The sequence below is a fragment of the Mytilus edulis genome, chromosome 4 (assembly GCF_963676685.1).
Source record: "Mytilus edulis chromosome 4, xbMytEdul2.2, whole genome shotgun sequence".
Taxonomy (NCBI): Eukaryota; Metazoa; Mollusca; class Bivalvia; order Mytilida; family Mytilidae; genus Mytilus; species Mytilus edulis.
The window spans coordinates 88917017-88942210 of NC_092347.1; the positions used below are offsets into that span (position 1 = coordinate 88917017).

General features: G+C 32.1%; 1 protein-coding gene across 1 annotated transcript in view; it reads left to right on the top strand.

Annotated features, from left to right (window-relative positions):
- The window catches only part of LOC139520936 (serine/threonine-protein phosphatase 6 regulatory ankyrin repeat subunit C-like), a 64092-nt gene that overhangs the window by 30203 nt on the left and 8695 nt on the right, over positions 1–25194 (top strand). The window contains exons 5-7 of the mRNA XM_071314037.1: positions 6990–7201; positions 8187–8235; positions 11268–11306. Of these exons, the coding sequence (XP_071170138.1) occupies positions 6990–7201; positions 8187–8235; positions 11268–11306 (300 nt within the window). The remainder of the gene's footprint in view (positions 1–6989; positions 7202–8186; positions 8236–11267; positions 11307–25194) is intronic.

Consider the following 25194-nt stretch of genomic DNA (forward strand, 5'->3'; position numbering starts at 1 on the left):
GTTCGCTAGCTATTTATCTTCATCTATGTTTTTATCGCTTTAATGACCGTCTGCAGTCTTCTCTCTGTAGATAATTAGATGGAGCAAAGACTTAAATACACTCGAAACGATGATACATATTATCAAGCACAGGTCTTGTAAATTGTTTATTTTAGACTTTTTAGAATTTGGTTATACGTTGTTGTATTTTATAAATCAAATATGAGAATTTGAGTCATATCGGCGAATTTAAAACACCCAATGCCCCTTTAATTTTGTGTAGCGCTAAATATTTACGATCATTAATAGTTATCCCACAAGGACACGGTGTGTCAGTGTAAGATCACCCCGATGGCCGGAGGCCAGAGGGTGATTTAACACTGACACACCAAGTCCGAGTGGGATAACTATTTTACATCCCAGCTCTTTTAGATTGGACGAAAAAAACATTTACAATTCATAAAATCTAGTTTAGAACGCCACACAACCATTATAATATACTTTATATATTACTATATGATGTATACCCTTTATGACCCCCGAACACGATGAGTAGATATCAAACAATGTCAACTCGCCCACTTGCATATCGGCCCACACTATATCGCCACTTTATAAAAAAATAGCCCCACTCTTGAAAAAGTGTAAAATCAAATTGAACAATCAGTCTGACAACTCACTTATTAACGAAAAAGGTTTAAACCCCACTGAATTAAGGTCTGCCAACTCGCCCCACTTATTAAAAGATCTTGCTTCCTTTAAGTAATTTTAATTACTGTGAGTTTGTATCCAGTCCTCCTGGTGTAGTGGTATGTGTCGTGGCATGATATGCTAAAGGTCTTGAGTTCGAATCCCTGCATATACACTGCATATACCTGCATATACACTGGATTTTTGATATTTTGATAGATAGTCTTTTCCGTATAATTAATTATAAGTTTTATAGTGGATTTGACATTCCCGCCAAAATGTTACAGAACAAAGGAAAGCATGCATAACAAATAAACTCAAACTGGGGTGATCTGGTAGGGACGATCCGGCTCAGATCACCCCTGTTAGAACAAAGGAGATGGGATGTAATTGTTATTGTCGTCAAATCACCCATAATACACAAAATTAAGAGATAAAAGAGCGTAGTTTTAATAATTTAATTCTACAAACTTTACACAGTCTATATATTGTGTATACAGAAAAGGTACATCAAATGATAGATTTATAAAATACATCGCCTTGTATGTACCAATTGTTACCGCTAGATCATTAAAGTATTAAATAATGAAAAAAGTAAAATCACAAAAATACTGAACTCCGAGGAAATTCAAAATGGAAACTCTCTAATCAAATGGCAAAATGAAATGATAAAACACATCAAACAAATTACATCCAAGCTCCTTTGTTCTAACAGGGATGATCTGAGCCGGATCACCCCTACCAGATCACCCCAGTTTGTTATGCATGCTTTCCTTTGTTCTGTAACATTTTGGCGGGAATGTCAAATCCACTATAAAACTTGTAATTAATTATACGGAGAAGACTATCTATCAAAATTCACGTAGAAAAAAATCCAGTGTATATGCTGGGATTCGAACTCAAGACTTTTAGCATATCAAGCCACGACACATACCACTTCACCAGGACGACTGGATGCGAACTATTAGAAATTTAACATACCTAAAGGAAGCAAGATATTTTTATAAGTTGGGCGAGTTGGCAGACCTTTACTCAGTGGGGTTTAAACCCTTTTCGTTAATTAAATAAGTTGTCAGACTGATTGTTCAATTTGATTTTACACTTTTTTAAAGTTGGGCGAGTCGGTTACAAGAGTGGGGCGATTTTTTCATAAAGTGGCGATATAGTGTGGGCCGATAGGCCAGTGGGGCGAGTTGACATTGTTTGATATCTACTCATCGTGTTAGGGGGTCATAAAGGGTATACATCATATAGTAATATATAAAGTATATAATAATGGTTGTGTGGCGTTCTAAACTAGATTTTATGAATTGTAAATGTTTTTTCGGCTAATCTAAAACAGCTGGGATGTAAAATAGTTATCCCATTCGGACTTGGTGTGTCAGTGTAAGATCTCCCTCTGGCCTCCGGCCATCGGAATGATCTTACACTGACACACTGCGTCCTTATGGGATAACTATTAATGAAAAACAACTGTGAAGCGATGAAGCGATGAAGATCTTTAGGCGTCCAAAATTCTGATTTCTTTAGGGGACCTCGGTTTAATTTTCAATTATATTGAGTTTTTTTTTACATAATAATATTTTCACTAATCGGGAAAAAATCAAGACGGTTGACGACCTATTCCGTGCAATTCAGGAGATTTATATTATTTGTCTATATTTAGTGATATATTACTGTAAACGAGAATATGGCAAATTTTCCATAGAAGGAGGACTCTAACCTGAATAAATTATTGTGTATCTGTAACAAATTGTTGCTATAAATTCCAATATAATGTTTGTTTTGGTTAAGAAAGTACTTCTCGCCAGTTTTCGATGATAGCTGAACTTTTTCTTAAACCTAGTGTGAATTCATCGGCATTATAACTTTTAAGCCAAATATATGGCAATACGCAAATTTGTTAATTTGTTCTTGTGGGGAACATGCATGACATATTTTCTACTGGATTTGTAGCAAACATATATGAATCAATCAGTTTCCTTCCATCTCTTTTTAAGTAAAAATAGGGGGACGTTTAGTAATATACATATTTTTTCCTCCCACGCTCGGCCATAGAAACAATCTTTTCTCTTGTACGACAATTTGTTTAGCTATTTTAGTTGTTTACGCATTTACGAATTGTTTTACACACCAACATCAATTTAACCCCAGTTCTTTATACAATAATGTATTGTTCAATTAATGTAACTAATCAAAACAAACTTTTGCCCGGACGAGTTCATGCGATGAGATAACTTATATCATACGGTAATTAGAGAAAGGTTCCAATTTAAGTTTTCCTTAGTTAAGTGTAGACTTACGCAATTGTATGCATGCGACTTAAGAATTTCACCTAACTAAGGAAATTTTTAGTGAAAATCAAAGTTTAAGGAACACTTAAGTTGAGTTGTTATATGCATACGCGCCAAGAGTAATTAATAGTTATCCCACAAGGACGCGGTGTGCCAGTGTAAGATCACCCCGATGGCCGGAGGCCAGAGGGTGATCTAACACTGACACACCAAGTCCGACTGGGATAACTATTTTACATCCCAGCTGTTTTAGATTAGACGAAAAACCATTTACAATTCATAAAATCTAGTTTAGAACGCCACACAACCATAACAATATACTTTATATATTACTATATGATGTATACCCTTTTTGACCCCCAAACACGATGAGTAGATATCAAACAATGTAAACTCGCCCCACTTGCCAATCGGCCCACATTATATCGCCACTTTATAAAAAAATCGTCTCAATCTTGTTTACCGACTTGCCCCACTTTGAAAAAGTGTAAAATCAAATTGAACAATCAGTCTGAAAACTCACTTATTAACGAAAAAGGTTAAAACCCCACTGAATAAAGGTCTGACAACTCGCCCCACTTATAAAAAGATCTTGCTTCCTTTAAGTATGTCAAATTATTATTATTTCGTATGCAGTCCTCCTGGTGTAGTGGTATGTTTCGTGGCTTGATATGCTAAACTTCTTGAGATCGAATCCCAGCATATACACTGGATTTTTTCTACGTGAATTTTGATAGATAGTCTTTTCCGAATAATTAATTATAAGTTTTATAGTGGATTTGACATTCCCGCCAAAATGTTACAGAACAATGGAAAGCATGCATAACAAAGAAACTCAAACTGGGGTGATCTGGTAGGGGTGATCCGGCTCAGATCATCCATGTTAGAACAAAGGAGCTGGGATGTAATACATAAAATGAGTACATGTCAAATTAACTAATTGATTAACAAGGTGCTATAGATATAATTCAAAACAAAATCTTATGTTTTATAAACTAATAAATAGAAAATGCAAAGGAGGTTAAGTTTAAAGAAAACGTTAACATGGTGAAGGGTCACTGATTTGATTCAAATTTTCATATTTGATTTATAACATACTCAAACACATATCTAAATTTTAAAAAGCCGGAAATAAACAGTTAACAATTCATAAACAAGATAATATATATCAGAATTTCGTGTGTATTTTTGGGTAGACACCATCTAATCAACTATCGAGATGACCTTCAAAAACTAACGATGACCACATAACACAATACATGGCATATTTACCTGACGATATCAGGATATTGGTATTTAGTCAAATCTTAACCGGAATTTGTGACACAATTAGATTTATAAAATGTAAACATGTCGAAATATTTAGGCTTGCAATAAATATATTTTTGGATAAGTTAATGCAAGCACACGAGATGTATAGTGTCTTATACGATTACAGGGTTGTAATGTTTGACAACCATTTTATATCAGTGTGTAAACACGTTAATTATGAGCTTTGAAAATCAAGTAGTTCGAGCATTTTTCTGAGTAAGTGTTAAAAAATTTCAAACAAATATTCTTTACTGTGGTTAGCATTCATTAGTCGTCAGTATCTATAGATTAACAACTTGTGGTTATATTGATAATTTAGAATGTTTATATATGAAGGTGGCGTACAAATTCGCAGCTAAATAACTCGATTGAGGTGTCATTTGTATACAAGAGTTATATTCCTTTGAACTATGAGTCTATGTTCAGTTTCATAAAGTCAATATGTTGATTGTCTACCTTGAACAGGGTTATAATTTTATCTTAAACATGCATTTTTTTTTATTGAATTTAAAATCGTTACAAAACCTGTAATGTACTAGATACTTGTAATTTTCATTAGTTTATCAAAGACATTTATGTATATCTATAATTTCTTGATTTGTTTTAAAATGTTTAAGATTAATATATACCAATATAAAGAGGTATTTTGTTATCTTATAAATATGTTTTTGTTATCTGTAAGTATTCATACCGTGTTTATACGTCAAAATTAAGCAAGGTCAAATCTGCCTTCATCATCTTTAACTTTCTTAGAGCAATGAGACAAACTGCTCTAAATCCAGATCACAGGCACTCGTTTCAGAAGAAAAATGTCCTTTATTATACCTTAATATACCATTAAGGTATATAGGGGGAAATATTCTGAAACAATTGACTATGTCACAGAAAAAGCATCTTCCAAGTATTCATGAAATTGCTCTCTATTAAAGCCATATCCTGGAAATTATTAAAAAAACCCGTTTTTTTCCTACTTTTAATTTGAAGTACACTATGCCGGTGATAAACATTAATTGTGCTGTCAAGAATACACTGTTTCAAGTTGTGATATGCATAAAAAAATGTCCAACAGCATTCGTCCTTCTACTCGTAAAGGCATTTGTTTCTAAGATCGATATGGTGTATACCATTATGCCAGAACTCAAATGAAGCAGAAAGCTGATGTTACTTATCTGCTTTACTCGATTCCTAAGACAAATACATGAAAGAAGTGTAATAACGCCTAACACAAACACACCTACGCACAAACACAAAACAGTACACCATAGCCACCACTTTATTCCAGAAGCTTCTTACTGATGCCGAATGCTAGAGTGTAAAATTTTAGTTGGGACCTACCCAAAACAATTAGAACTTTTCTGAAAAAGACTATAAATGAAAATAGAACTATATCATTTTCCCATAATGATTGAATGTTAGGAAAAGTGACCAGAGTTATCTTACTTTAATCACAGAGAGGGGAAAGCAAACAATTTTTAATTTAAGCCTAATTAACATTAAAACAATTTTCCACTAACAAATAAAGTTACCTTATTGAAATATAAGGACTTTGTTAGCTAAATTTATTAATTTTATTAGATATTATGAATTTTTATGACAATAGAGAAACATGCTACAATACACCTTATCGCTATTTGTCCGCCATTACTGGATATCACACAGGTTCCCGTAAAATTTTGACGTCATAAAACAAAATATCTGACGCAACAATGGAAAAGTAATTGTTGTATGCGTCAAAAGTTCAATCGGCCGGGTCAGCGAGGATTGGCGATAAGGTGTATATTAACATAAACATAACTATATAAAAAAGAAGATATGGTATGATCGCCAATGAGACAACTGTCCACAAGAGAATATATATCGACTTCTTGCAATTGGATATTTCTATGTCTGTTTGAGTCCATGTTATAGGTTAAACATAAATAAATTATCGTTTTTACCTGTATTAGAATGAGTTTGTGTGGACAGAATCAGTCAGTCAATTGGCTTACCTTTGTTTCACTTTTAATGCTGACATTCGTTTCCTTTTAATAATTGAACACGTATAATTCATGCGTAATTCATTTCTAGAAAGGGGTCAAATAAAGGTTCACATTAATACGGATTCAATGAGGTCGATTTAGTCACTGGCATGTGAGTAATTCATCAATAATGGTTTTTTTAACTTATTTTGTCAGAATTGAACCATACTGTCTGTCTGCTTAAAGCGAATTTTCATTCCAATATTTCACTTTCCTTAATGATTGCACAAAACAAAATTTATATATTTGTTTATACATGTATTTCTTTAGCTGTTACCTTTGAAGTTAAAATGTTTTATGCAGACGGGTCCAGAGATATAAGTAATATGAGTACATGGCAAATGACTTTATTCAATTAACAAGGTGCTATAGATATAACAAAAAAAAAGAGGATTCAAAGGAGGCTAAAGAAAATTCAATAACTACAGACATCATCATTGGCAAAATGTTAAACGATAAAAAGACTAAAAACTATAACAACGCTTTGGATATAAAACTAGCGATTGACCAAAACAAGCCTAGCTTACCAAACATCTGATGTGGATTAAAATGTTTCAAAAGTTCAGCTGTTCCTATGTAAAATGCTATAACCATTTCTTACTATCTTAATTTGTTTAACATTCAAATAATTTTTCATTCTTGTATAAGAAGGTTTTTTTTACTTATTTAACTTAACATCCAAGGTGTGTTTCTTTAGGTGAACAATTTTTAAGCGGAACAACTGTTGGTCTTGAATTAGTAAATGAGATTATTCATCAACAGACACATGTATTAGCTGAATATGCAAAACTGATAGGAACAAGAACAGATGAGAATTTTACAAAAATCAACAATGAAATAAAGAAAATTGAAATCTTGCTCTTAAATAAAATAGCTCAGTTAGAGAAAGACGTGGAAGAAAAAGACAAAGTAAGTTAATTGGTAGATGTAACAGAAAACATTTTTTATTCGCCTGTCGTTAAAGACGGTTCTTATTATGGTATTTCGTTTCTTATTATGGTATTCCGTTATCCGCCCCTCCGTCCGTCGTCAACACGTCAGTCATTAACTGAAAACCTCTTCTAGATTTTATGTTTCCGAGTAATGGAATTTCATTCATCAAATGATTTGGGGTTTTTTCCATTTTGTAACTCAATATTAATTTGACCAATTGTCATGTTACTTTTGTGAATTGTTTATATATAGTGACGTAAGTTTCCTATATTTTGGATTATGGGAATTTATTCATGAAAAAGGGTGGAGTTTCCAGTTTTTGGACAATGACTGAATAAATTTTAAGTCGTTTTAATGCAAATTTGGGTCTTGTTTATATCTACTGAAAGGAGCTCGCTTTTTATTTCATCTTTATAAATATCTGATATGACATTCTGTGCCAATGGGAAGCGCTGTGTGCGTATGTCTTTATTCAAACTTATATGATTTGAATGCTTCTGATATTAGCCTGGTGTGTTAAATAATCTTTTATATTTTTACTTTTCACGAAAATGTTTGTGTCCAATCTAAACTCAATGAAAACTTTGGTTTGGAATTGGGCAGATAAGATACCAGAACTTTGTTAAGACATTGATTGATACTTTAGAGTACATAATTTATAATATTCAAATAATTTTAAAGACGTACGTTTTACTTTAAATGAGTTTAGGGTAATTGATCTACTTCTCAGGGAAATATATATACTACGAACCTACTAAAATGACATGGAATGCATGCATAAGTGTTCATGAGGAAAAGGTTGTAACTCTATTTAATTCGGCCATACATTAATTTTGTTAACTTTTGGATTTGGCTTTTGACCAAAATCAGAGGGAACCGATACTTGTTTTGTAATCGTTACCTGTAATAAAACAATATTCTTATAAAAGAAAAAACACTCTATATCGTTTTACATTTGCAGAGGATGTTGGCACAAGATAAAATCCTGAAAAATCAACATACACAACTAGGTAAGTAATAGAACTGATATTGACACAATTGAGTATAAGAGAGGACTATTGATTTTACTAGTTTATTTATTTGCAGTACGAATATGAAAGATTCTTGTGTCTATACTAACCTTTATCAAATAAGGTTTTTAATAATGGGGACTAGATTAAATAGCTTTTAATACACCAATGTTGTCGCTATATTGGAGACGAAAGTTGAATAATTACATGTAACCATGCTGGTTTTGAAATTTACAAAAATGTAAATATTCAATAAAATTTATTGCTTGTTTAATTTATGAACTTTACGCATTGACATGCAAAAGGATTATGAAAACCGCATTCAATCACTACACACAACCTGTGTCAGTGATTATATTAGATAGTTGTTCTTTTAAAAGTCTGATATGTCGTGAAATAATTCCTTTTGGCATCAGATTACGATAATCTAATTGGGGAGCATTAACGAAAAATATTTTGGGAAATGAAATAGAAGTTATTATGGCAGTGAGGGAGGATTTGAAGTTAATTCAAATAACATTTATGAATTCGATAATCGCAACTATTTCTTCGTACATTATAACCAATACTGTTTTCTCTACATGAACTTTAAGTTAATAATTTTATTGTATTCATACCTATCTATGTAAAAAAATACCGATTCTGGTCAATCCATAGTTTTAACTTAACAATTTACTTGCTACATTGTAAAAGAGAGGCAAAAGATACTAGAGCGGCGACATTCAAACACATATGTAGAAAATAAACTGACAAAGTCATGGCTAAAATAGAAAAAAACCCAACAGACAAAGAAAACTTTACAAAAAACATCATAAAAAACCAAAGACTGAGCAGAACGGACCCAACAAAATACTGGGATTGATCTCACGTGCTCTGTAAAGTTAAACAGATCCTGCTCCATATGTGTCAGCAGTCCTGTTGCTCATGTTAGTACAAACCTGGTTATAATTCTGATTGGAAGATCACATTCGGGAAAAGATGACGGGACTGCAGTTACGACATAAAGAACATATCCGCTATTACCTTGGAACGGATAGTCCACAGCGATAGACCAACTCAGGATGACGTCCGTGAAACTTAAGAAGAGATGATTTCAACTTCACCGTTTAAAACTATTTGTGTAATATTTCCTTTTGATCAGCAACCTCTATCGAGGTAATCATGGTAGTATATACAAATCTTGGATTATCGTATCAAATGAGAGATATACACTCCGTACATGCCGTATGAAGGCACTGCTGAAATTCTCTACATAAAGAAACGCAGTCAGTAATATGACAGTTGTTATACATTCTTTTGAACTTTTTGCTATTTGATTAGGGACTGTATATTTACAAATTTCCATATTCATTGGAGTTCGTAATTTTTGTTATTTTACGTTTTGCTTTATGTATAGAAATGGAAAGTTCACAATTTCAAAGCTGAAATCATCTCTTGTGTCGAAAAAGTTGTTTTAAATCGACCATCATTGTCAATTTCTAAATATCTATAACGTGACGGTACCCAAATTGCACCTATTTTGACAGTTTTTTCATCTACGTTTTTTTATGATGAAGACAAAAATGTCCATTCTGTGTTTATTTTGTAGCCCTATCCTTCTTTATTATAAAGGTACACCAATTTGATTTTTATTCCATATGGAATCATAGAAAAATTGGTCTAAACTGACCTCCAAACCATCAATGATTCTGAAATTAGGAGTACCCAAATTGCATCCATGCTTAAATTCACATAGTCAAAAGTCTAATAACAGAGCTTTTGTTTAATTTCTTTAAATATTTTGAACAATTGGATATTAGTCCATGCTTACTCTTCATTATTTTTTAAATGGATACTTGTAACATATTGTATTTGCTCATTTTGAAAAGATGACGTTTTGATGACGTCGCATGGCGACGTTTCAGTACATTTTGCTTTTTCAGTAAATACTTCATCTGTTGATAGATACTGTGAACGTTTTGTGCATATCTAAATAGTTTTACCTATGTTGAAAGATGTGATTAGTATCAAATCATAAAAAAAACAATTGTTTAGTCTCTAGAAAATCTTGTAAGATTTTCGCTGCTAGTTTTGCTAAATAGGTGCAATTTGGGTACTCGGTGCAATTTGGGTACCGTTACGTTATATAGTGGAAAGTATACTACTAACTTCTTTTCTTTCTTTCTAAGAACTTCATGTATGTAGTCAGCCTTATATAAATAAAGCAACACGTATACATTCACGATGACGACACTGATAAGGCGACGGTAGTCGAAATGATTAACATTCAATTCAGTAGTAACTTTATATATGACAAACTTTATCTATTAAAGCATTAATTGAACACAATAATTGATTTATCTTGATCTTTTCTTCGATATTACCTACATCGACGACTTCAATCTAGACTCTTTTTCTGCTTTTGATATCTAGTCTAAGGTTTTGCTATTACACCATTGTGCAGTTCAAGTGGACTAGTGAGTGTTTACAAACATGTTAAACCCCACCACATTCGTTATGTGTCAGACCAAAAGCAGGAACCTGTTGTACAGTTGTTGTCGTTGGATCATGTCCGACATATTTGTTTTTCGCAAATCGTTAAGAATAAGGATTGTGGAATTGTATAGTTTCATCTATTATAGTGTTTAGAGATTTTGGTGGTCATTGATACCCTCTATCATCAAAACTCCTTGCGCGCTACAATACGAACAACAAACAAGATGATACAGTATAATGAGATGAATTTTGACGATAAGTTTGAAATTTGGTAGATTTCCATTTCCTCATATCACTAGTATATGTGTCTGGCTTCAAATTTCAAATTGAAAAGTTCTTGAAATGCAGGCCAATTTCATCTTCTCTTATTTTAGGTCTCCTTATGCCATATAGATTTTCGTGTGTTTCGATATTTACAATGCTTTGGTTTTTTAAAATTCGAGTTTGAGCTTTCCTGATGAAGATACATACAGAAAAGGCATCGGATGAATACAACATCCTAAAAGTCATTTTTTTTTCGTCAAATATTGTTAATACTAGATCTTTATTATTTTCAGATGACTTCAGTAAAACCCTTAGCCAGTGTGCATGTCATGGTGAGATTTAATTTACCATTTTCAAAATATTGTATTGATTGACTTTCTTTCAAAATGTGCAAATGCAATTATTCTTTGGTATGTATACTATATACTGGTGATATAATTGGAATTATCAGTAAAAAATGTCAGTAAAGAAATTATATTAAAGGGACATTAGCAACGAGATACATAAAAAACATTATATGATTATGTTCAATTATTAATTGAAGTGAACAAGTAAAAATAATTAAAAAAAAAAATATTACTGAAAAATTATTCACTTGTTAGTGAATAATTTGACCTCATTGAACCGTTTTCATGTGACCTTCAATTTTAAACCGCAGCTAGAAATGGTTTACACATGAATTATGCTTGTTCTGTTTTTAAAAGGAAAATTATATCAACATTGAACGTGAAACAATGGTAAACCATGCGATTGACTGATTCGATCATAAAAAAAAATGATCGTTGTACATGTATTAAAAGACGATGATTAACATTTATTTTTAAATTCTGATATAAAATTAAACAGACTTTAAAAAAACCTAATTGCACGAGTTAGCCATCTATGTTTATACCGGTTTATATAAACGTCGGCAGTCTTCGGAGGTCACTTTAATACATACTTACAGGGTGTTTAGACAAAAAATAAACTCTAAACATTCTAAATGATGATACATAATATCAAGTCCATGGATTTTAAATCGTTTACTTTAAATGACAATATTTGAAAGGGACAACATACTTGAACGTGTCTTGTTATAGTTTTTAAGGAAGATTTCACAAATTTTTCGTATCAATCATCTAAGTGTAATATATAAACCGGTTTAATCATGATTCCTGTTTTGATACTGACATATATGTAAAAATGTGTGAATCAAGTAATAATTGATGTCTGCTAGCAAGATACTGTACAACATGGGACATGCTCTTAATGATGTCCACCCTGTTGTATGGTCAAAATCTAATGGTGGCCATTTATTGGGGTATTTAAGCTTGAGATATTGGCCAATTATCTGGGCCTTAAAACATAAGTTGATGTTTTGGCTAATTATGTTTCCTGTAAAAATCAATCAGGGTTGATGTTTCCAGTTTGTATGTTTCATTAAAATTTACCTTTTTAGCTCACCTGGCCCAAAGGGCCCAGTGAGCTTTTCTCATCATTTGGCGTCCGTCGTCGTCCGTCGTCGTTAACTTTTACATTTACAAAAATTTTCTTCTCTGAAACTACGGGGCCAAATTTAACAAAACTTGGTCACAATCATAATTTTGGTATCTAGTTTAAAAAATGTGTTCGGTGACCCAGCCAATCAACATAGATGGACGCCATGGCTAAACATGTACGGGGTAAAATTGTTTATCAGGTCAAGATCTATCTGCCCTTTTAAGGATGTACCTAGGTAAAGTTTTGGAATTTGTGTCAAATGTTCGGACTCCTTGGTGTTTTTCCATACAATACAAGGTAAAATATTTTGCCCCATAACACGCATTCAATTTTTCACATCAGACTTGTTGGCTCATAAAAGGTCATTTACCAAAATTTTGGAAGACTGTTAATTTTCTTTCTTTTGATTTGAGACACAAATAATACCAATGCAGATATAAGGTAAAAGTTCGAGTCAGCCTATTCCCGCCATATTTTAGATATCAAATATCTTGAAAGGGAACTCCATGGCCTATCAATATTTTTAGCTAATTTTGATCTTAAACCAATGCTCTACTAGCTTATAGTATCAATTTTAAATTCTTGTTTTATTTGATTTCACCTAAGTAAATCCTTAATTTTTCAGATGAATCGGACAACCTACGGTGACTGCACCTGAATTGGCAATTTTAAGGAATTATTGCCGTTTTTGGTTATTATCTAGAATATTATTATAGATAGAGATAAACTGTTAACAGCAATAATGTTCCGCAAAATAAGATCTACAAATCAGTCAAACACGACCAAAATGGAGTTATTACTCTTTATAGTAATTTTTAACAATTTTTCGTTTATTTTTCAATCTTTTACAAAAATCTTCTTCTCTGAAACTACTTAGACAAATTTTACCAAACTTATCAACAATCATCATTAGGGTATCGTGTTTACAAAATGTGTACGATGACCCTGCCCGCAAACCAAGATGACCGACATTTCTTAAAATAGTACGTAGATTAATATGCAGTTTTTGACTCATATCTCTAAAAAAAGCATTTAGAGCAAATCTGATGGACAAAAATTGTTTATTAGGTCAAGATCTATCCGCCCTGAAATTTTCAGATCAATCAGGCAACCCGTTGATGGGTTACTGCCACTGAATTGGTAAATATACGAAAATTTTGCAGCTTTTGGTTATTATCTTGAATATTATTATAGATAGAGACAAACTGTAAACAGCAATAATGTACAGCAAAAAAAGATCTACGAATAAGTCAACATGATCAAAATGGTCAATTGATCTCTTAAGGAGTTATAGATCTTTATAGTCAATTTTAACAATGTTCATAAATTTTGTAAATTTTTGTAAATTTTTACGAAATATTTTCAACTTTAACTACTGGGCCAAGTTCATTATAGATAGATCTATTTGTCAGCAGCAAGAATGTTCAGTAAAGTAAGATCTAGATCTTTATAATCAATTTTAACAATGTTCATAAATTTTGTAAATTTTTGTAAATTTTTACGAAATATTTTCAACTTTAACTACTGGGCCAAGTTCATTATAGATAGATCTAATTGTCAGCAGCAAGAATGTTCAGTAAAGTAAGATCGACAAACATATCACCATCATCAAAACACAATTTTGTCATAAATCCATCAGTGTCCTTTGTTTACTATGCACATATACCAAGGTGAGCGACACAGGCTCTTTAAAGCCTTTAGTTTTAAATGTAGAATAATATGTTTAAATAGTCTGTAAATTTGTATTAATTGTCGATTTTTCTGTCTTTAAATTTAATATTCTTATTCTTTTTTAATGTTTTTATTTGTTTTTATTAATTTTGGTATATTTTTTTATTTGTTTATTGTTGCTTATTCTTTTAATTTTAACTTGGTTTATGATCTTGAGTAGAAATGACAAAAAATAAATCAAAGATAAGTTATTATTAGCATTTGAAAACAAAGTAGAGAATCGTAAACTAAATTTTTTTTTTTTAAGAAATAAAAAAGTGATTGTACATTGTATTCAATTGTTAGTTTGCATTCTTACATGAATTATCAAGAGTTCCAAATGGTGAAGTTGAAATCATCCCTTCGTAAATTTTACGGACGCCATCACGAGTTGGTTGGCCGTTATGGAATAATCGTTTCACAAATGATATCGGATATGTTCCTTACGTCGTAACTACAATCCCCTTCCCTTTCATGAATATGACCTACCGAATTAGACTATTTACCGGATTTGTAATCACATAAGCAACACGACGGGTGCCACATGTGGAGCAGGGAACTTATGTTTTAAGGCCCAGATAATTGGCCAATATCTCAAGCTTAAATACCCCAATAAATGGCCACGTCTGCTTACCCTTCCGGAGCACCTGAGATCACCCCTAGTTTTTGGTGGGGTTCGTGTTGTTTATTATTTAGTTTTCTATGTTGTGTCGTGTGTACTATTGTTTTTCTGTTTGTCTTTTTCATTTTTAGCCATGGCGTTGTCAGTTTGTTTTAGATTTATGAGTTTGACTGTCCCTTTTGTATCTTTCGTCCCTCTTTTATCATTAAAATTATAACTTATATTCATGCAAATGATATATATGTTTAAAGGAACTACAAAGCGAGTTATTTAACAAGCCATAACAAAATAAAATGATTAATATCATTCCTTTTCCAATAAATTTTAATAACTAAGTTATACAATCTATTATTATTCAGAAAAACTACAAATATCATTAAATTGTATGGGGAAAAACTATGGTGTTTTCAGTTCGGCTAATTGCTGTCAGTTAACAGCCAAACTTTTCCCCCAGAAAAAATAAAGTAAACTTCTATAGATTGTGACATTTTTATGGTCTATTAATAATGTCACTTTTTGTCCTGTGTATTGTATTGTCGAAACTGTTGGTAAACATTTGCTAAAAATATTTCCCTCAACCCAGGCCTTTTAGATAAAGGTAATAATTACAGGGAATTGAATGAATAGACTCTTTAAAGCCCTTGGTTGAAAGAATTAATTTATGGAAAAATATAAGAATATCTTTGAAAATATCTAGAATAAAAAATCATGATGAAAACTGTTACCTCCAATGCTTCACTAGGTTACGAGTAAGCGGTCATAATTTAGAAATAGAAATGTAGAAAATGGTGGATAATGTAAAATTTCTAGAAAAAATAGAGTTTGTAAACTGTGCCACTTGCTTGACGATGAAGAACACTTCCTCCTTGATTTCAAAATTACCAAAACAACTTAGAGATAATCTATTTGAAAATAGATTATAAAATAGTCATTAGAACAGAGGGAAGAAACAAACAAATTAGTCACAAACTAATTATAATATTTTTTCATATCACAATAAAAGTATTATCAAATTTTGCTGTAATGAATATTATTGCATAGTAATATAATATTTCCCACAGAAAGTAACCAAAATTTAGCGTGCAATAAATTCTAATATTGCACTATTAGACTAGTGCAATAAATCTTCAAAATTCATGACGTCATTAACGACAAAACCAATTTTTACTTTCAAATATTATATTGCTATACAATAAAAGGGTTATTGTATAGCAATATAATATTTGATCATAGAACATATATTGCACTCGCAAGCTCGTGCAATATAAAATTCTACTCGGGACAATATTCCCCAGTATTCATGCAATAACCCTATATTATTCAATAGAGAAATAATGAATTGTCTAAAGTTCAAAAGATAATCTTAATCATTTGTTTAACAATGTTGAATGCAATCAGTCTCCCTAACTGTCTAAGTATAAACAATTTTCATTTAATTTTTATTTTTGAAAAACACCTTTTCAAAAGAAGAAGGCAGGTATTGTGAAAGTTTGCATTATATTAGAGTATGATATAGATTTATTCTAAAAACAAAATTATGTGCTCAGGTCTTTTTATCATTCCGTATCACGGCTTTGTGACGTCAAATACGTCGACCGGGCCATAATGACTTTGACCGGACATATCAGCGACGTCATAATATTTGAACCGACGTTGGTAAGTTTGACCCGAACTTATCAAGTCAACTTCCGGTTGCTGGTGAAACTAAGAAAACACTTCCAAAAGTCGCAAATACAGTCCGACAAATCGAAACACATACATTTTACCCGAAACACTTTTTTACCTGTAAGTTATATAATTTTAACACTTCAATGCAGTCATAATTTCCTTTCATCGTTAATACCTTGTGTATTAAATAAGCAACAGGCGGTATAAGGATTGACATATAGGGCCATCATTGTGGATATAGTTGTTATGGCCACAATTAATAAGATAAGTCACAGTTAGTACTGTATGCTTACCTACTTGACATACCTTGTTTTATTTTGTTAGGAATTTCTGTTGTTAAAATTCAACGTTTTTCATTTAGCTATAAAATGGAGGCTTGTAAAAATATACTCTACGATATTTCTGTTAAATCGTTAAAAATGGCATATTTATATAATTGACATTGAATCACTAAAAGGGTTTTGCATCATAACATATTTACAGACATATAATTTATTTAAAACCATATGGCATGAAACTAGTAATGGTCTTCTAGTATATTTTATAATGACCTGATATCAAATCCCTCACGAGAGGAACTGTGGTTGATGTGTTTATATATCCCAACCTGTTTGTTATAACCGTGTTTATAGTGATGTCATAGATTTTAACGAACGTAATCAATGCAACACTGGGAAATTATCAAGTCAAGGATTTTGTTACCACAGATTTTATTGATGAATTTGGCTGAACCTGTAAAAGCGTGGAAATCCCTATGTGATCCATGTAAACTCTACAACTCTATTATGACCAAATGTTATCGTATTAACGTTGTAATAAGATCTTTGAAAATTGTTTACATTGGCACTAACATCAATTTTGTCTTCAACAAATATAACATAGCTAAATGTGTATTCTTTTTGATTTATTTTAGATGTATAAATACACATCTATTTAGAGATAGATTTATATATATAAAAAATGATACATATTTATTATAAGGTTAGATCCTAACAATATTACTGCCTGTCGATACTTCAATTTTGGTATTTCACGGTGTTGATACACTAAATCTTTTGGTTGTGTTTAAATTGATTTTAGTCTCTGATGCATGTTTTTTTTATTATCAATTAAGTATGGCTTTAAAGTAGCTTTCATATTGACACTTCGTTGTCAATATAATAGTATTTTATGCGACTGTTATATAAGTGAGAGGTTTAGCTAGCTAAAAAAACAATTTAATCCACAATTTTCTACATTGAAAAAATCCTGTATTAAGTCACATATATGACAGTTGTTAGCCATTCGTTTGCTGTGTTTGAACTCTTTATTTTGCTTTTCGCTGAGGGACTTTCCGTTTAAAATTTTCCTCGGAGGTTGGTGTTCTTGTCATTTTACTTTTCAGTAAATTTGAGTACTCTCAAATCTGTTTTTCGTGTTTATTTGACCCGTTGATACAATTTGTATTGCGTTTCAGTTATTCAATGTTTACACTTTTTGTGTTATATTTTGTCTAAATAATTTTGAAATGTAAAATCTCTAATAAATATGTAGTATGGTAATAAGTTGTCACTTCTGTACTCTTACTGTGAACAACACATTTGTTCATTTTGTAAAACATGTTTACTTCCGTACTTCTAACAATAAAATCATTGTTTTTAAAGGACAAGTTATGATAAGGGGTGTTTTTGGTCCCCTCTCAAAATAAGCTTATATCTCATTGATAGCCTTTGTATAGAAAACATTGATTTTTTTATGTTCCGGTCAAGGGATGGTTGCCTAGCAACGGTTTTATTAAAAAGCCAAATTATCTCTTATGGACAGTATTATCTAAACAAATGAGCTCAATTCCAAATGTTATTGTTTACTTTATGGGAACCTGAAGTTACCACCGAATGTTCACGTTAAATTTCAGTGAATTTAAATGCTTAGCAACAACCTAGCAACAGTTCAAACTTTGGTCAGTTTTTCCTCTGGGATATAAAAAAATAGCAATTTTTGTAAATTTAAAATCTAAATTGGTTTTTAGACTGATATGATTGATCAGTCATCACCATTCTTTTTGTGGATGTTGATATCGACCATAGCAACACAAATATTGCTTAGCAACAGACACAAAATTATAATTAAAAAGAAATGTGAGCACAATCATTTTATTGTACAAATTAAAATAAAAACAAAATGACTCTACATAATAAAATAAATAACTGTAATAAATAAAAGTAATTGCAATTGAAGTTCATGTCTATCAACAACGTTTCAATAAAAAAAATAGAACCTAGGCCACACCAATTTAATTTCTTGTTCTACAGATTTTTGGACTCCAAATTTTGGAGCGAGCGAGCGATTTGAAAATTTTAATAAAAAAATATTTAATTTGCAAATTTTTGAGGCGAAGTAGGTTTTGACAATATTAAAACTTGATTTATCACTTGTACTTTGACATTTCTTTAATTTCTGAAGTATTTTTCCCTGTTCACTAAGAAATAATTAAATTTGGTCTATGTATGTGTGACTGACAGTGAGACAATTCTCCATCCAAGTCATAATCACTTTGGGGGCAACCCCTTAAAGTTATAAATATTCCTTTTACATGTTTTATTAGAGATCAATGTAAGTTATAATATATTTGTTTGTACAAAGGGGCTCATATTTTCGAAGAACACATCTATCTCGTATTAAATGGTCAAAACATATCCAAGAATTTTGTAATATTCCTGGACTTTAACCATCTTAACACATTTACTTTAACAGTTTAAAATAAGTGGACCCCTCTTTTAGAAAAAAATGTTTAAAATATGATGTAACTCTCCTCTTTTTGAGTACAAAATTCTAAGTTTTCAAAGGTTTTGTATTGAAGAACTATACAAATCCTTGGTATTTCTATTTTCTTTTCTATATCAGTAAAATTACCCCTTGTCTGAAGGAGGGTTGTTCTCAACCTGATAATAACAAACACAGGTTAAAGTACGGCCTTTTACAAATGGCTTTGATACAGACCAAACAACAAGCTATAAAGGACCCCAAAATTATTAGCGTACACAAATTTGAACAGAAAAACCAACGATCTAATTTATATATCCAAACGGGAAAATACCAATGAACAACATCAACAAACGATGACTGCTGAATGACAGGCCCCTGATTCAATCAGGACAGGTGCATAAACATGCAGCGGCTATGGATAGTTTTGTTTCGCCAGCATACAAAATAATAGCAGTTGAAGGCAAATCCTTCAGAAGTTCTTTGTACTTTATTCTAACAACGAACATTTTTTGATAGGGAATATAAGTAAGGGGGAAAGAAACCTTTTTTTTGTTCTTTACAGTCTTTATAGGTATTTCCGCTGTTATAAATTTATTTTGGAGCACTCCCACTTTGGATAAATAGGTTTCATGCTGATACAAATATTCTCACAGATATTTACAGTGTGGTGGGGTGCTTTTATGTTTAAAATCGTTAATATATACAGGTTAGACTGTGATTTTAAAAACAAATGTTGATATCTTTTTATAATGTTTACAAAAAGAAAACGGTGCGGGAAATGGACATGATTACATTTCCGGATGCGGGAAGCGGGAATATAAATTTAAAAAAAAAAATCTGTTTTGAAAAAAATAGGTGCGGGCGGGTCCGTCGAACAAGGAATCAAATTGGTGTGGAACTAGCAACAGTTTAATAATGATTCTTTTATTTAATCTCAAGCATGAGTTTTGGTATTTTTCAAAAATTTTCTTTCGCATCGAGTACACTCTAATACTGATCTTTATCAATCGTTTTTTGTAAGAAGTCTATATGTTGCATAGCAACACAAATGTTGCTAAGCAGCTATCAATCATGTTTAGATTAAAGACAACTACTATTTTCATTGTACAAATATCTAAACATCTAATTTTCTAGTTCTGTATAAAAGACGTGAAGAAATTAAAAAGTCAGTTCAATTTTAACTTTTTGCAGTAACTATCATACTGACATCAAGCTAAAGCATAGAATAGAAGATTGACATATCGACATTGCTTGATTTACTTTAAATAATAATCACATGTAGTTTGTGCTATTTATGGATGGATTTAAGAAAGTTAATTTAAAGTAATGATATTTTTTTTATATCAGATTTTATTCATACGTTTGTACATAGTATTGGTAAGAGTCAATTACATATTAAACCATCTACGTTCACAAACAAATAACTCATAACTAATGATCTTGTTCATACACTTTCATTCTCATAAATAGAATTTCACATGGACTTGTATGGTTCCGTCAACAATTATTGTTTATGGTTCTTTACATTAGGTAATACATGTATTAACAAATTGACAGTAATATACAAGAACTTTTAAGTGACACTTATCTTTATAAACAAAAGTAAGAGTAGCAAATAAAGCATATACCTTACTGTTGAACTACATTTAAACACAAAGCGACTAAAAATACTATTGAAAATGAGAAGCTGATCACAAAGTATTCTGTAACAAATGATTGTTGCTTCTAGAATTCATTTTTTTACCTGTTAGGGAACTGTTAATCAATTACAGGGACATTTTTAATGCGAAAAAACGATTGCAAAGTTCAGTGTTCGTCAACAAGGCATATAAGGAAAATGCGTAAAAAGGGTGATCACCATGAACTATTACATTTTTCTCTACAAAATATTATATTGCTAGATTTCTTGAAATTAACACATAAGGTCTCTGGTAGATAGTTGTCACAATTGCAAACAATTATAACAATGTACTTGGTATGAAATATTTTACTAAAACTCTACATCTTAAATTGATTAGATATCTTAACGTGCTTGAACATTATGTTAATGTTGTTTCCAATAGTATTAAGGGAAATTGACAAAGTTACAAATAAACTCATCATAGATACCATGACTAAATTTATTATATACGCCAGACGCGCGTTTCGTCTACAAAAGACTCGTCAGTGACGCTCGAATCCAAAAACGTTAAAAAGGCCAAATAAAGTACAAAGTTGAAGAGCATTGAGAAACAAAATTCCTAAAAGATTTGCCAAATACAGCTAAAGTAATCTATGCCTGAGGTAGAAAAGCCTTAGTATTTCAAAAAATTAAAAAATTTGTAAACAGTAAATTTATAAATATAACCATATCAATGACAATTCATGTCAGCACAAAAAGTGCTGACTACTGGGCTTGTGATACCCTCGAGGAAATGAATCTCCACCAGCAGTGGCATCGACCCAGTGGTTGTAAATAAACTCATCAAAGATACCAGGACTAAATTTAGTATATACGCCAGACGAAAAATTGAAAAATTTGAAAAAATACCAAATCTTGTCTTCCACTTCTTTCGTTACAAGTTCAGATAAAATAAATCTTGTTGTTAAGAAAAAATATATAAATGTGATTACATATGGAATGTGAAACCTTCATTTAATTTAGATTATACAGCAATATACATCTTATGAATCAACAACAATAGTTACGAGAAGTTTGTTAAAGTCATTCATATATACACGGTTAATGTCATTCTTCTACATATGAATCAACACTTTTTACGTCAGACATGTCAGACTCTTCATGAACATCTTTAACATTGAGTATGGAGCTCGAAAACTTTCCGGAAGCATTGACAGATTGAGCAGCCTCAATATTTCACCTCTGATATCCAAGATACCAAACAACGCTGGCGATGTGAGCACAACACCCGACCATACGTGACCCAACTTTACAAGTACAGTACCACCCACTGACATCATTCTCATCGTACTCCAACCACAAATGATAGCATCTAGAAGATGAATGGCGAGACTGCATTTTTACTCGCAACAAATCTGGTATATCCTTGCAAATGTACAATGCATAGTTGTCGTCCTCCTGATGGACACCCGTGTACCTTTTAGCTAACTTAATTTGGTAAATACCCATTGTAATTTGTCTTAGATTGTCTATAGATATTCTGGGAAACATATCAAGCTCAGTTGCACCATCAACTTCTTTGTAGACAGTTTTTCTTCTCAAAAGGTTGTGCTCCTCTACATATATTCTAACATGGTTGTCTAATTGTGCCTTTTCAATCATTTCTTTTCCTATATCATCAGTGCCAAAATCATTTATGAGAGGCGGTCTAAAACAGTTCACAAGAGCACATACAATTCGTACAAAGTCCCCAATGTGTGGAACGTAGTGGTTGGCAACCACTTTATCTAAAAATTTCCACTGTTTGATTCTGCCGTTTGTACTCTCCACTACCCAGCGCACTTTAGTAACAGGTCGTGTTGTATTCGCTTCATTGACTGTTTGCTGCTTTGCACCCTTCTTTAGAAAACAAGGCATCTCAACTTTGAAATTAAATTTTTTCAAAAATTCTTCCGCATCACGAAAGCCTCTGTCTACAACCATGACATCATCATCGTGCATCCATGTGTTAATCTCGTCAGCATTAGTCTTAAATACATGCTTAATGATAGAAGCATCATTGTTATGACCATCAGCATAATATGGCCCGAGGACATTTAAAATATACCCGTCTGTTGCAACAATCATCATGGACTTTACTAAGGATCTCCCTTTATGCATACTGTATGTCTGTTTTTGTATGTCTGTTTTTCTGTAGGTAGATATAAGTCCCATCAAGAACAAGAATACCTGTCTCTTGTTCATTATCTGCAAACAAAGTTCTTGCTGTTGGAGTGATGTGGTCTCTAGTGAACTTTTCGTTGGACATATGTTGAAAGCCAAGAAACTTTGGCACAGATGACTTCATCAAAGATGATCTAGCAGCATGCGTCGCTCTTTGAATTTGACGTAATTCTAATGAGAATAATGTTGCTAAAATTGAATTTGAAAATCCAGTCCTTAGTTTAACTAAAAGGATGGCCAAACATGTCTTTACAGATCTTATTTCAGATTTCCTGAGGTCAGTAACTGTATTTGCAACAGCTTCGAACTGATTCCTTGTTAAACCAGTCAGTCGCTGGTAGTCCTCCTCTGGCAATGAGTGTGCACAGTCAAAGTTTAGTTTGCCATTTAATGTCAATGATCCTCGAACCCTGTCTAAAAGTTCAGTGATGTCACATCTATTAAAAAGTGTAGTGTTGTTTACTTCTGGTATCTTTGAAATAAACTCTTGTTGTAAAATAGTTTCCCAAAAGATGATTTGGACAATATCTGCTATTTGCTGGTATAACGATACATTTTTCAATGAAAGCCTGACTTCGAGCCTCATGTGGTACAACTACTTGTCGATGTCGATTACTGCTAATTTTCTGACAAACAGTACAACGTCTATATGATTTAGATGTAGATGAAAGGTTTAACTGTATAGATTTGGGGCTTATCAGTTCTGTTGGTAATGTTTCATCTGCCAAAAAATCGGGATCATTATCATCGTTTGGCTGGAAAGTTGTTGTACCTAGTCTTATCTGTGGTGAGTTCATCACTTTTTTCATATCCCGGTATATTTGTGCCCTGCATTTCAAGCATATACACGTAGTTGCATTGTCAATATTCCTTTTAAGAGGCCAAATAATCTATTATTTTTTTTATTTAATAATGTTCTTCTGTTATTGACTGTTAAATTCGTCTTATTGCAGAGAACACCACTGTAATTTTTAGCCATAGCTAAGTGCCTAAATAAAATAAAAAATAACAAATATTCTATATACATATTTGCTTGTATTACCTAGTTAAATTGTCTTTTGTCTCTTGTCTTGTTTACATGGTCTATTGTATCTTGTCTCGTTCACATTGTCTTGTCCATTGTATCTTGTCCTGTTTACATTTTGTCTATTGTTTTGTGTACATTGTATATCGTCACATGTTTACTGTTACTTGTACATTGTTTTTTGTTTCTTGTCTCGGTGTACATTGTCTTTTGCAGCCTGTATCATGTCTCGTTTCTATTTCTGTTTGTCTCTTGTCTATTACACATTGTCGAGTCTCTTGTCTTTGGTCTCGTTCACATTGTCATGTCTTTTGTGTCTTGTCCCATTGAAATGGTATCTTGCCTCATTTACATTGTCTCGTGTATTTTGTATCTTGTCTCGTTCACATTGTCTTGTCTTGTCCATTGTATCTTGTCCTGTTTACTTTTTCTTGTCTCTTGTTTCGTCTTCATTGTGTATCGTCACATGTTTACTGTTACTTGTACATTGTTTTTTGTTTCTTGTCACGGTGTACATTGTCTTTTACAGTCTGCATCATGTCTCGTTTTTATTTCCGTTTGTCTCTTGTCTATTACACATTGTCGAGTCTCTTGTCTTTGGTCTCGTTCACGTGTCATGTCTTTTGTGTCTTGTCCCATTGAAATGGTGTCTTGCCTCATTTACATTGTCTCGTGTATTTTGTATCTTGTCTAGTTTACATTGTCATGTGTCATGTCTCATTAAAATGGCGTCTTGTCTCATTTACATTGTCTCGTGTATCTTGTATCTTGTCTCGGTTACATTGTATAGTTTCATGTCTCTTGTGTCTTGTCTCATTAAAATTGTATCTTGACTTTTGTATCTTGTATCTTGTCTCATTAACATTTTCTTTTGTATCTTGTCTCATTTACATTGTCTCTTGTATCTAGTTTTGTTTTCATTGTCTTTTGACTCTTGTATATTGTCTCTCGTTTTCATTGTCTTGCTTTTGTCTTTTGTTTCTCGTCTCATATATATTGTCTTGTCTCTTGTCTCGTTAACATTGTCCTGTCTCATTAATATTGTCTTATATCTCTTGTCCTTTGTCTGATGTACATTGTCTTGTGTCCAGTTAACATTGTCCTGTCTCATTTACACGAGTTAATGTA